The sequence below is a fragment of the Penicillium longicatenatum genome, assembly GCF_028827895.1.
Source record: "Penicillium longicatenatum strain IBT 33135 chromosome Unknown contig_3_segment0_segment0, whole genome shotgun sequence".
Classification (NCBI taxonomy): domain Eukaryota; kingdom Fungi; phylum Ascomycota; class Eurotiomycetes; order Eurotiales; family Aspergillaceae; genus Penicillium; species Penicillium longicatenatum.
The window spans coordinates 778755-791512 of record NW_026643121.1 but is presented as its reverse complement, the minus strand read 5'-3'; the positions used below and the strand labels follow the sequence as shown (position 1 = coordinate 791512).

The 12758-nt window shown below is 47.2% G+C and overlaps 5 protein-coding genes across 5 annotated transcripts; 1 reads left to right on the top strand and 4 right to left on the bottom strand.

The window, feature by feature from the left end:
- Window positions 1-1030: 1030 nt before the first annotated feature.
- Window positions 1031-1716, bottom strand: N7484_005650 (uncharacterized protein; the record flags this gene model as incomplete). The annotated part of the gene is made up of 2 exons (XM_057116069.1): window positions 1031-1379; window positions 1439-1716. The coding sequence occupies 2 exons, from the start codon at window positions 1714-1716 to the stop codon at window positions 1031-1033; spliced, it is 627 nt and encodes a 208-aa protein (XP_056971952.1).
- Window positions 1717-2236: 520 nt separating this feature from the next.
- Window positions 2237-4421, bottom strand: N7484_005649 (tryptophan synthase subunit alpha; the record flags this gene model as incomplete). The annotated part of the gene is made up of 3 exons (XM_057116068.1): window positions 2237-3818; window positions 3916-4219; window positions 4286-4421. The coding sequence occupies 3 exons, from the start codon at window positions 4419-4421 to the stop codon at window positions 2237-2239; spliced, it is 2022 nt and encodes a 673-aa protein (XP_056971951.1).
- A 395-nt stretch (window positions 4422-4816) lies between these two features.
- On the top strand, window positions 4817-6084 carry N7484_005648 (uncharacterized protein; the record flags this gene model as incomplete). The annotated part of the gene is made up of 2 exons (XM_057116067.1): window positions 4817-4849; window positions 4897-6084. 2 exons carry the CDS (start codon window positions 4817-4819, stop codon window positions 6082-6084), a joined length of 1221 nt encoding a protein of 406 aa, XP_056971950.1.
- Window positions 6085-8323: 2239 nt separating this feature from the next.
- Window positions 8324-8944, bottom strand: N7484_005647 (uncharacterized protein; the record flags this gene model as incomplete). Its single annotated transcript, XM_057116066.1, has 1 exon — window positions 8324-8944. The coding sequence occupies one exon, from the start codon at window positions 8942-8944 to the stop codon at window positions 8324-8326; it is 621 nt and encodes a 206-aa protein (XP_056971949.1).
- A 466-nt stretch (window positions 8945-9410) lies between these two features.
- Window positions 9411-11402, bottom strand: N7484_005646 (trichothecene efflux pump; the record flags this gene model as incomplete). The annotated part of the gene is made up of 5 exons (XM_057116065.1): window positions 9411-10140; window positions 10200-10612; window positions 10664-10773; window positions 10829-11129; window positions 11184-11402. 5 exons carry the CDS (start codon window positions 11400-11402, stop codon window positions 9411-9413), a joined length of 1773 nt encoding a protein of 590 aa, XP_056971948.1.
- Between the last annotated feature and the right edge of the window lie 1356 nt (window positions 11403-12758).

The following is a 12758-nucleotide window of genomic DNA, read 5'->3' as shown; positions in this document are numbered from 1 at the left end:
TCTTGTGTCCGCTTGGAATGTGCAAAAGCTCTATGTTTGACTTCTTGTTATTTTGGACTGTCTACTTGTAACGCATTACCAGAATTTCTTATACAAATTGGCCGGATGAAGTAATTGGTTATCACATATTCACATAACGAGGCCTTATAACAATCAAAGTCAGCTACAGGGTTAAACCTTCCAAGAAGAGTTCTAATAAAATTCCCATACATGTTTCAACAAAATGAGACGTCCACACAGCAGCTCCGTGAGCCCCGCCACGTGCAATTGAGAATGTAGCTAGATAATGTGATCTTGGATGTCACTAATAGAGTGATACTATACCTAAGTGAGGCCAAATTTGAGAAGCGAATGGGCAATATCAACTTCCCCGCATGCCTGGTATTTGAAAATTTTTGATCCTGTGCTAGAAACAACGTCCAACGCCTGAAGTGAGATTCTTGATTAACTGATAGTCAAGCTCTCTATATTGGTAACTCCAGTATTCTATAAAAACCAGGCCAAAACGCTATATTCGTCATCCGACCTCTAGGCCGCTTTCCGTCGCCATACCCGTGGCCATGGCTTAGGTTCTCAGGTTGATCCTCTTGTACATCTGTTTGCCAATTCTTCGACGACCTTTTACTAGTTCGCAAAGACGCCATGTGTACCTCTGGCAACTGTACGTGTTCAAGACCATTTAATATCATGGTCTGGCTGTATTAACTCGGAAGTTCAATTAATTGCGCTTCTAGCTCGGGACTTACTACGTGCTAATTTTCGATCGGTGAAAAGGGGTGTAATTACTTAAAATCCCGGTGCCCAATCCTTGATGCAATCTAGATAGCCCTTATTTGGCCAGTAATGATCTAGAGTTTTGAGTACTTTCACATTCTGAAATGCTCGTAAAAATTTATATCTAATTCGGCCATGACGCTCATTATTCTAGAGGAGCTGAAAAATAATAGGACATAATGTTAAATGAGCGTTTATTACCTTCGAAGAGAATGATCATTGCGCTATTCTATACAACTAGAGAATGTAACGATATTTAGCGTAAACGAGAAATCGTTGGAGGATGACGATAGATAACCTGCGGCCACAGGAAACTTGCTAGCAACGAATGCAATCTAGGATAAAGCATATGAGCCGAAACCCTCGTCCACCCGACTTCCGATCCAATTCCATTATTTGGCTCATCCTGTACATCAAACCATTGCATATCAAGCACATTCACATAGGCCATCGTCCTAAGATAATCACCATCCGTCCATGCATCTGGTGAAGGGGCTTCTATAACAGAGTCCAGGGCATCTTTGTCCACAACAATAGGGTATCCTTGTCGGACAAAGGCGGGACAGTATTCCCCGTAAAGAGATTTCATAAGATCCCGGTGGCGGCTAAGGAGATGGGGAAAAAAAATCAGCACTTTGAGTTAGGAAGAGATCATGATCCATACCGCCAGACTTCCTCATATGAACAATTATCCAGCGATGGGTCCGATTGAATATTCCATTCAAGTTGCCCCAAAAGAACTTCTCCGTCGCCATTCTCGTTCTCCGAATTGGGATCAAGCAGCACCATTTCTGCAAATGCTTTCATCCGCTCAAGGAAACTCTCCCATCGTGCATCATCGTCGTAGTAGCATGTACGATAGAAGAAGAAGCCCCATGTATTTTGGCGGTCCGCTGCCATATCATCGCGGACGCAGGTAGCATCCGTTCTTGTAGTGGCCATTTTGGTGATGGATTAAGAAACAAAAAGGACTGGCGTTGGAGATATATGCTATATTTCACGTGATCAGCGCTGGAGACTTCTATAAAACCTAACTTAACCTGGGCCTAACCTAGGCCTAACCTAGGCCTAACCTAGGCCTAACCTACACTAGGTTGGGGTTCAGGTTGAAGACTCTTTGGAACCTACTAGTGATAAAAGCCCTGGAGGTGGTGAAGGGGTACCTAAAAGTCTGCCTTACTATGTACCTATTTTCACAAAACCCTGGATTGATAGAAGAATATTCGACGGAGCTCAGGCTTCTACAGTATGCGCAATTCCAAATGCTTCGTATATATATTGAACCCCGACAAGGATCTTCTTTGAGAAAGCGGCAACTTCAGAAAGTCGTAGGCGTCCAAGAGGGGTCCATCGCAAGATGGGTTCTAACGGGAGAGGCAGGCCTGCCTGGGATAGCTTGGAGAGGAGGAAAACTGAGGTCCATCGTAGGATGAGGCAGGCTTGCTTACGACGACTCGACTTATCATAATGACTGTTCATCATCCATGTTGTCCTCTTTGTCCGTCGCACACACCACAATATTGGTCCCGCTTTTCATGGTTCTAGCAAGCTCTATCGCAGCATGTACCGCATAGCCACACTCTGCTGCAAGATGGATCCCCTCTGTCTCTGCAAGCTCCTGCAGACCAAGCAATTTGTCCGTATCAGTGCAAGTCATAAACTGTACTCTGCCGCTATCCTTCCAGTTACTCAGCTCAGGCCCGAGAGCTGGGTAGGCAAGTCGCCCTGTCGTTGATGGCCACGGTAGAATTTGGCCATGGTCGTCTTGATGTACATATGTCCGCGCTCCATGGTAGATGCCTGGGGTCATAAGAGAAAGATCTCCCATAGTGCTCGACCCATAACCTTGAGGTCCGACAGCCACGAGATCGATGCTAGCGTCTTTAGAGAAGGAGTGAAAGAAGCCAACCGCGTTGTCCACACTCGAAACCACCACATCTGGAAGATGGGCTGTAGCCTCTATCATTTGAGCTCTTGCCTGCTCTCCAACCAGGGACTGGAAAGAGCGAACAATGAGTGGGAAAGGGTGTGGGCCGATTGCAGAACCAAGAACATAGTGAGAGGTTGGTAATTTACCAATCCATGCCCGTAATGCTTCATTGATGGCATCCTTCACTGTCTGTGAATCAGAGCCCACACACACTACAGTGGCTCCCAAGAGCTTCATCTCTGACACCTTTTTCTTATGCTGGCGAAAATCCCGAGCACCCATGTAGACAACACATTCCATGTCGAACTGAGCACACAGAGCTGCTGTTATAACACCATGATTTCCTGACGCAGATTCGGCCAGAACATGAGTTTTCCCAAGCCTCTTTGCCAGTAAAATCTGGCCAAGGCTATTATGTACTTTGTGGCTTCCTGTGTGGTTGAGGTCTTCTCGTTTGAGCCAGATGCTTGCGCCGCCATGTTTCCGCGTAAGATTACTGGCCATGTGAAGAGAGCTTGGGCGTTCGCCACGTGGGAAGTAAGCCCAATATTCTGTCCAAAACACAGGATCCTTGTGAGAATCCACAAAGATCTGTTCTAGCTCCATTAGACAGTCCATGAGTAATTCTGGGATGTATTGCCCCCCGTACTCTTCAAACGTGCTTGGAAGGACAGTGTTTCCGGCTGTGGAAGGGTCCGCTAGACGAGGAACATTTAGCCTTGGTTCAGGTGGTATCCGCTTAAAAGCTGTTTTAACACAGAGTCGGCCAGTGAGATGAGAACAAAGTTCTTGGATCCGCTGTGCTCGTCGACCTGGCGGTGCCTGACCGAGAACAGCAATGACTTGGGACCCAAATACCACCCCTTCAGCAAGATCTTGCATTGTGAGAAAATCCTGTCGTGTGCTAACTCCGAGCCCTAGCGCAAGCGGAGTCTCTTTAGAGAACTTTCTCAATCGCTGTATAAACTGACAAAGGTCGACGCTGTTCTTTTCCCCATTGGGACCAGTCACCCCCATTCTTGAGATGACGTAAAGATAAGAATCAGCACTCTCGCAGACCATTTGAAGGCCAAAGTCTGACATATTGGGTGCTATGACAGGGATGAGCGATAATCTGCCACATGATCAGCTGGGAAGTAAAAGTAGCCCCGGTGTTCCCTCTTTTGGTAAATGGCCAGTTCCACAGGTCCATCAGACCATAAAATACATACCCAGCTTTCACGCATAACTCACGAAATCCGACAGATTCCATGCAAGGAAGGTCGGCAATCAAGAATCCATCCACTCCTGCCCGTGCTGCATCCATAATAAATCTTGGTGCCCCATAGTGCATGACTGGAGCGCAGTAGCCCATAAGCACAATCGGAACGTGCAGTCCTCGAGTGCGAGCGGTCTGAACTACCTCTAAAATCGTGGAGACAGATGTACCATTTTGCAAGGCGACAGCGTGTGCGTCTTGAATTATAGGGCCATCACCAACCGGATCGCTGAATGGGATACCCAGCTCGATGATATCTGGGTATCCGTCACAGTGAGTAAACAATGGGTAGGTAAATAGGTCTCATGAGACTGCTCACTCACCAATTCCTCCTGATTGCATTCCTAGGAGAACATCGATGCCCTCGCTTATGGTGGGGTAGTTCGCCATTGTGAAAGCGATCCCGGCCGCTCGAGCTTCCTTTCTGGCTATGCAGAAAGCCCGCCGAATATTCTCCATCCTATATTTGTGACCCCAGAATGATGACGAGACAACGACCAGATCCTATGTTTTCCGGCCACGTCACTTGCTTTCCTCCTGTCATGCTTTTCACTTCAAGGTATCTCTTAAGGCCCACTTAGGAAACTCGTATTCAGTCTCACGTTGCATTTTGGAAACTGGTTGACTCGGCTCACGGAATCACAGCCTCGCCCCGCTCTAACACTGCCCGTTGACAGGAAACGCCAAGTAAACTAGGAGAATTGGGTGAACTCTGAATCATCCAGTGCTGATGGTAAAACACTACCCCTCAGTTTGACGAAATGCCCTGAGTTCCCGGAGTGAAAATAGTCTTCCACCGACAGATTGAAATGACCGCTACGACAATGGGAGACAGAAACACTCTTTCTACCGGGATGGGACATTCGGAGCCCGATCTCGGTCACTTTGTACGTGATTTATCCTCATAGAAAATCGAAGCTAATCGAACCCATAGATAGCACCCTCCAATGGGTCCGATACTGGGCCAAAATGTCCTGAATGTCCCGAGAGCTGGAACGATATCCTCATGCCCTACCTGAGGGACACGTTGGCCTTTCATGGCTGCTATACCACGGAAGACATGAACCGCCATTTGGAGTTTTTCAGCAACCATGTTACCCGCTGGCTGGGGCCTGGTCCTTCATATAATCCAGATACGGGTCTAGCTGTTATGAAATATCCCTCATCGCTCACCAACGACCACACGCCTTTCGAGGTCAGTTGTTGCTGGAAAAGCAAACTTCAAAGTGGAAAGCCAATTGTTCGTTACGTGACCGATGTAATTCCGTTTCATCTCGAAGTGTCCAGGATGGCTGGCTTCAAGAGTGCCATTGAGGTTATTGCAACCCTTGAACGTGTGGCCAAATGCCCTAAAGGCGAGTTCCTTTTGCGTGCCTTCCCAAAGCTATGGTCCCATATTACCGACAAAATGATAGAGTATGAGCAACAGACTCATTCGGAGCCGTGTAAAAAATGCTCGCCATCTGGGGTTTTTGTCGGGTTTGACCTTGTCGATTCGGTGTCATTCGCCAAACTGTACTGGTTGTTTCCGGCCTGTCAAAAGACGCCGGAACTTGTTCAAGGTGTACGCTCCATGCTCGCCTCGTGTGTGGACCATAGCCCTACGAACTTTCCGAGACTTATTCAAAACTGGGCCAAGATTGAAAATCATTTCAATAGTTACCCAGACATCCTGCAGCCCAGAATGCTATCGGTGGACGCGACCAAGTTCCCGGAACCCCGGGTGAAAGTTTATGCTCGGCGGATTTTCTCTGGGACCAACGACTTCAGCGATATTGAGCCCCATCTGAGCTTAAACGGCACAATACCTCTACCTGGGGCATTTCGGGACACGTGCAAAGGCCTGTGGGGCTCTCTGATAGGAGCTGAAGACTCACAGCCAGGAAAAGGGCCCAAATACTGTCTTCTCCTTTACGAGATTGGGACAGGATCATCCTCGAAGTCCCCTGCCGAGGAAGTTTCTGCAAAGCTATATGTCATGTGTCAAGAGATTCCTCGTGTGGACTCCTTTGTTGCGCAGTGTCTGTATCAGAATTGTGATGTTCTGCAGGATGCAGATTTGATCAAGTATGAACTTCGTCTTCGTGAATTGGTCAGAGATGACTTGAATGCTGATACTTAGCTGCCAGGGAGTTTTCTCAATGCCCGGACCCCACTGCCTTTATATGCGAGTAAGTGAGGTCTTTTTCTGCACGGCTATCTAAGTGCTGACCGAAAATATAGGGTTGGATTGGCACCGAGAGGCTCAGAAACCGAGGTATCCATATATTGCAGTCCTTGCTGGTCATCGAGGAAGACATGGCAAGACTGTGTTGAAGACGATGGGCGCCTGAAGAAAACCCGAAGGGTTCTTACTTCCCAATAGAGCTGTTATATAGCTTGCTAACCAATCGTTGCTATTGATTTACAATGGAAAGATTATTCAAAAAGGAGGACTGAAGGGCTAATGGCGAGTCCTTCAGCTATTGCCACACTGTCTCGAAATATCTCCAGCCTTGGAGGGTGTAGATACACAAATTTCATTCACATAAGACTTTCCGGCCATGAGCTTACTGGCGACTTCCTTATCGTGTCCAAAGACCAATTACGCGTTATAAGATCATCTAGTGGATGGTATTTTGCTTATCGCTCGTAATGTCTAATAGAGAAAGATAGAAGATTGGAAAACTAGAGCCACAAAAGTTGTCATAGCTGAGGCAGTACCAACTACTTCAGCCATTGTGGGTTGGTAATAAACAGAAATTAGCGTAGTGTCTTTCAGTGAAGAGGATAGTTATTATAGTTATAGACAACGGTATGGAAAGTACCTAAACTGGGTGGGAAAGGGTCAAAAAATGATATATATATATATGTGAACGCTTACGAGATAGCCAAGGTGCATATCGCTCTTGTTTGCGAGGGGTCAGGGTAAGGGTTGATTATATATTCTCATACCGAGCTTGATATCTCGCTGGATGAGCGGGTTGGAATTACGTACGATCCAATATGGATATTATTGGGGATTTGAATAAATAAAAGCCACGAATTGGCTCTTTTAACAGAGATTCATATTTTGAAAATTAGGAAAATATCCAACAAGTATGGCCGGATGGTGTAGTTGGTTATCGCATCTCGTTGGCACCCTTGCGAATTACAAGATTGGGTTTAGCGGCTGATGATTCTTGCCCACCAAGCTCACGCTTTTATGTGGGCATACTTGTAGTCCATATCTGGAGTTCCATATATCAATTGGCCGGATGGTGTAGTTGGTTATCACGTATCGTTAACACCGATAAGGTCCTGGGATCGAGCCCCAGTCTGGTCATTTCTTTTTGCTTTTTCCGTGAGGCATTTTTACTACATACGCAAATTTTTGCGTGGCAGTAAATTAGTTAGTTACATACTCCTTACTGCTTGCATAATGTGGCTGGCTGAATAACGATCTATTTATGGCATTTCTCAGGTCGTCTTCTGAGCCCCTTTCTCAAGGACATTGATAGGCGCTACGTGGTGTAGTGGGGAACCTCGTCCACTCTATGATACAGAGCTGTACCGGAGCAGGTTTTTCCGATCGAGTTCCGTGACTGCGGTTTTACGGTATACTGGTATCATGTATGCTACAACCAGGGGTAAATCTAGCTTGCAGAAACTAGGATACAGTAGAATATTACGCTTCTACACACCTCTCAACCTGTCCATATGGGTGCATACCCTAGATCTCTCATATAGAACTGTTGTTGTGCTGGATCGACCCGTGTGCCTCGAGTACACTGCCAACGAGCGTTCCCCTCTTCACTAGGTAGCTCACAGAGCAATTCTAGATGTGTGCCAGGGCTTGAGATAATGCGGCGGCTTTGGTGACTGAAGCTTCGTGATCCTATCTCTGATAGTTGGTTGCACCCTGAACAGCTAGGGTGATAAGAGATAGTGGAGAAATTGTTTTATTCCGACCGTAGCGATTCGAACTGTACTTGATTGTAACTGATTCAAAACAACAATTTACCACTGCCATGTTTCTGGGCGATAGATCGAGTCTCTCTCTGTGCCTAGCTTCGCCAATTTAAACTCGACATAACGAGCCTCTGACCATTCAAGTTTACCTAGAATTGGCCATCCCATTCGGAACCCCGAAATGTGAGTGTAATTCGTTAGTTTATATTTCTAACGCATTCGATAGTATGCCAGACGTACAGATTGCCTGTGGACTGCTCAAAGATGATCTTCGAAATTCTGGACTGGCCTGGTGCTACCCCGCAAGCAAGTATCTGTCTTTTGATTATATCAATATCCCGTCTATCTGGCAAGGATTGATTTGCACGGACTTACTTATAGGCAGCACGGAACTGAGAACGGATGTCTTTGCGCGCGGTGTCATCTAGGCCCTAGAAGAATTCCGCTGTAAGCGGCTCCCCGGGCACCTTTTCCCACACAAGGTATCTAATGTAGCCCTTAGGAACAAGATTATGGTCTCCTTGTGTACTTTCTGCGTGGCCAAGAAAGCGAGGAACAGCGCTACAGCATTCACTCTGTAGCTGTTTGAAAGCCCCTAGCTCGCCACACACTCCAGGAGGAACGGCCTGTCTAGCCAATGTGTCGTTATCAGCGTCCTCCGTTCCAGTGATAGGAATCTGTTTATAGATACGCATGAACGCTACTTGATTTGGGTCCTCTGTAAGATGACACAGAAACTTGCCAACAGTCTGAGGTGACCTACGGCCCATATTGACATTATGATCGGTCATGGTAGCTGCTCTCTCCGAGAGTTTCTCCTTAAGGACCCGCGTTCGGGAGATCCCTAACGAGGCAGCTGTCTCTGGAGAAGCCGCCAGAGCAGAAGGCGTGACGAAGGAGGGCGTATCGCGAGAGGACTTGCTGGAAAGGGCAAGGGAAGTAGATTCGGGGGATGCGCCATCTGAGACAAGGTCATATGTGGTGATCGTAGTGCCTACGAGGCCTCGGATTAATCGGGCATCAAAGCAGATCGTTCGGGTATGAGGTGCCATGATAATAGTTGCGTGAAGGGATGCCATCGCCGTCACTGTCCGCTCTTGTTTGTCTCCTTTGTTTCTGTACGCTTTTTCGAGGGCCGTTGGTTTGGCTTTGACCGATCTTTTCTTTCGTCTCCAGACATACTGCTTCTTCCTCCTTAGATAGCTTCAAGTTATCTACTCAACTCCCTATCATTGTTCTAGCTCTCTCTTTTGTCCCAACTCCCCATTGCCTCGCATATGCTGACGTCTTGCATCAATAGTAATACCCACCTACTCTCTATATTAGGGTGTGCCAGGCTACCCCATGGTGTGGGTCTTAACACCGATAAGGTCCCCCAGTCTGGTCATTCTTTTTACTGCCTTTTGTATTTTTCCTTTATTATTTTCCCACTCGCCTCAAAATGCCATTTCGTTTTTATCTTATTATCATTCTTGAAAATCAATTCAATTCATCAGGTTTCTCACACTATGGCCAATTCTAAGCCTTGTCTTGTCGAGGATGCTTGGCATGTAGATCCTCGACTGGGGCATCGACTCCATAATTCATAACACTCTTCACATCGCCCAAGAAGATACAAGCAATGATAGCTACAACGCCAAAGGGTGCTGCTATAATAAACACAACCCTAATTCCATCTGCATAAGCCTGCTTGAGGGCCATGGCTCCCGCCTCGATGATGCCAGAATTGACGCCAGCCACCTTCTGTATCGCCGCGGTATCTGCAGATGTAAGAGCTTTGATAAATTCAGCGAGAGAAGACTTTGGGAGTCCTGCCTCGAGGGCCGCTTTGGCTGTATATGTGGGGATATATTCATCCAGACGACTGGTCATTGCCGCAGAAGCAATGGCTGTGAAGACTGCCGCTGCAACAGCTCTTGAGCTAGTAGTCGCAGCTGTAGCTGTGGCAATGAGGTGGTGCGGCACGGCCAGCTGAACCCCTGCAATAATTAAAATAAGAGGTGCCCCAAATCCGAGACCGGCGAGGGCAGCGAATGCAAGGGAGTTGATATCATCGCCGGGCTGAATGCTAGCCAGTCCGACAACGCCTGCAGTAAGGATTAGAAACCCTGCGATCATGGGAAATCGGATAGTCCGGAATTTGACGCTTGCATATCCATATATCACAGTGCTGACACCTGAGGCGATCCAATATGGTTGCTGGCGGGCAGACTCGAAGAATGGATCGGTTTCAAAGAGATGTGCTGTTCTGCAAAGCGGTGTCAGGTTTCTTACGTCCTAGCTTTCTTGGGGGACGTATGTACTCACAGGACTGGATAAAAAATGACATAGGCGAAGAGACAAACACCCTCGATAAAGATAAGAGCAACGCAGATCCCAAGAGTACGGCCACTGTGGTTTGGGCCCCGAAAAAGATTATGATGAAGAATGCCGGTCGTGGTAAATCTCCACTCGTAAATACTAAAAGTAATCAAGGAGAGGATGCCGATGATCAAGGTCGCCAACACCGGGGCACTGGCCCATGAGTACAGATTGCCGCCGAGGTTAAGACCAGTCAATAGCAATGTCAGTCCTGCTGTAAGTAAGAAAAACCCAGGAAGATCCAGCCTGCCAAGTTTCTTCCAGAGCGAAAGGTGATCTAGAAGAGTGTGTCGCTTGGGCGGCCTGTAGCCAATAAACAGGCAGACTGCGGTCACTCCCCAGAGAGCCATCTGAATCCACTGAACAAGCTGTCAGACAATTGAAACGCAGCAGAATAGATATAGTCTCACGTAAAAGTAACGCCAGCCGGTGTGCGCGTTCTTCTTGGTCAACGCCCCGATGATCAAGGGCCCCGCGCAAGCGCCTAGAGAAGCCGCAATATTCATAACAGCCTGGACCACTGTATCTGCATTAACGTTTTGCTCAAAACGCGTCTCTTCACCTTGTAGACCTACTCGGTCGCCACTTTCGTGGTACGATCTCACTGGGAATACAGTATGCCAAGGGTACCGTAGCAAACCCGAAACCTATCAGGATTTGCGCTGCGATCACACGATATATGCTGCTTGAGCCAGGTGCAATTGCACAGCCAATGAATGATACAATAGACGGGCCAACAAGGAGGGCTTTGCGGGCCTGGAAAGTATCCGACGCAGAGGAGATCAAGGGGGCGAGCACGGCTTGCACAAGTGATAACGCGTTCGGCACCCATGTACCGGTGAGTGTATTGTTGAGGTCATTCTCGATATAGGACAGCTTTGGAAAGGGTCAGAATCTCAGTAATATTTCAAGGTCAAGGGATTGTCATACACCCGTCGGGGGCCCCAGAAGGCCAAAGACTTGGACGAGGTTGAGGAAGAACATGGCAGCCAACGCAAAGTATGTCTGGGCATGAAGCTCAGGCTCCTCATCCTCTTCATACACGAGATTTCCATCGGGGGAGTCTTCTGGTCTCGCAACATGCTCGAACGATTCCAACCCCTTCACCTGGCCCAAGGGCTCAGGGTCATCACCCACCGTGGAAGACATCTGAATCAGACAAAATAGAAAAAGGACGATAAACTTATACTGTCCAATTAGATTTAAAGAGGGAAGTTCCGGCTTTATACCCGAATTTAGAACGGGCCAAGAGCTAAAACCACGGGGCCCCGCGTTAGAATTACTGTCCCGCAAACTGTACGTGGCAACTATGTAATAAGATAAGAGCTCCTCACGTGGGGAATCTTGGTGTTCAAGGAGCCACCTGCAGGCAAAAAGGGGTATTATTAGAAAAGAAAAAGCAAGTAACCCGGGATAACACCAAGCAGCAAAATGTCGAACCCAATTCCCCCACACCAGACTCATTCAATACTGGTTGTTGCGCGTACATTTCTCATGCCATCACGAAGAGCCGGTCTGTTCAGGATCGGTTAATAAAACCATAAGAGGCATATTGCTGTGAGCGCCACCACCGGCCGTAGCAGGTAACCCCTCCTGATACGGATGCGGCCCCTCCTAGTCTCTACTTGCTTCTCGGGAAGGGGGGGGGCACATGTGCCAGGTGACTCCCGTGGTGTGCAAGACTTGCAGGAGCCCTTGATGATGCAAGTGAATATGGACATCAATTATCGGGAATGAGAATATAGCACTGCAATCGCTTGGAAGGGACTAAATTCCCATGTCAGATGGTCCAGAATATCGTAGATCGATCAAAATCAATGGTATGACTATTCTAGGCATCACCACACAAGAGCCGTGTTGACGTGCTTGTCAGCGTTGCTGTGCCCGCAGTGCAAATGTGGGGAGATCTGGACTGGTCCCGCAAACCAACCTTATTGACCAAACCTTCCCCCGCTTTCTATCCATCAAGCTGGGATCACCCGAAAACCAACTGCTGGATTTCCTTCAACGAGATAGGTGGTGCCGCGTCGCGCTACTAAGAGTGCCGTTCGTCTGACATGGAGATCGCTCATTGCGCACAAGGACCGTATTCCCCGTGTCTACACTATCTAGTCAAAAGTATTTTCCCAGATCAGTTTCCGAGCCTACCCCATCAATTAGATATGCAAGGTTCACTTAACAGTTCACCATAACACCATATCTTACTGAAATTCTATATAATTACTCATTGTAACTAATACCCATCTAACGCACAGAACTATCTCTTCATATTCTATGAAAATATACCCTAAGATTTTTAATCACTAGTAATTATCCCGTTGCCCTTTATACTAACACATTCATTTTTACGTACAGTATTACTCACCATAATTCTGGCACATACCCCTGAAGGTACTATTAAATAATGTTATATCTTCCACTATAGATAAGCTTTATATACGATTTAAGAAGTCCTTATCTAATAACATGTAGATCATGTTGAAGGGGTTTAAAAGCTCAGCGAAT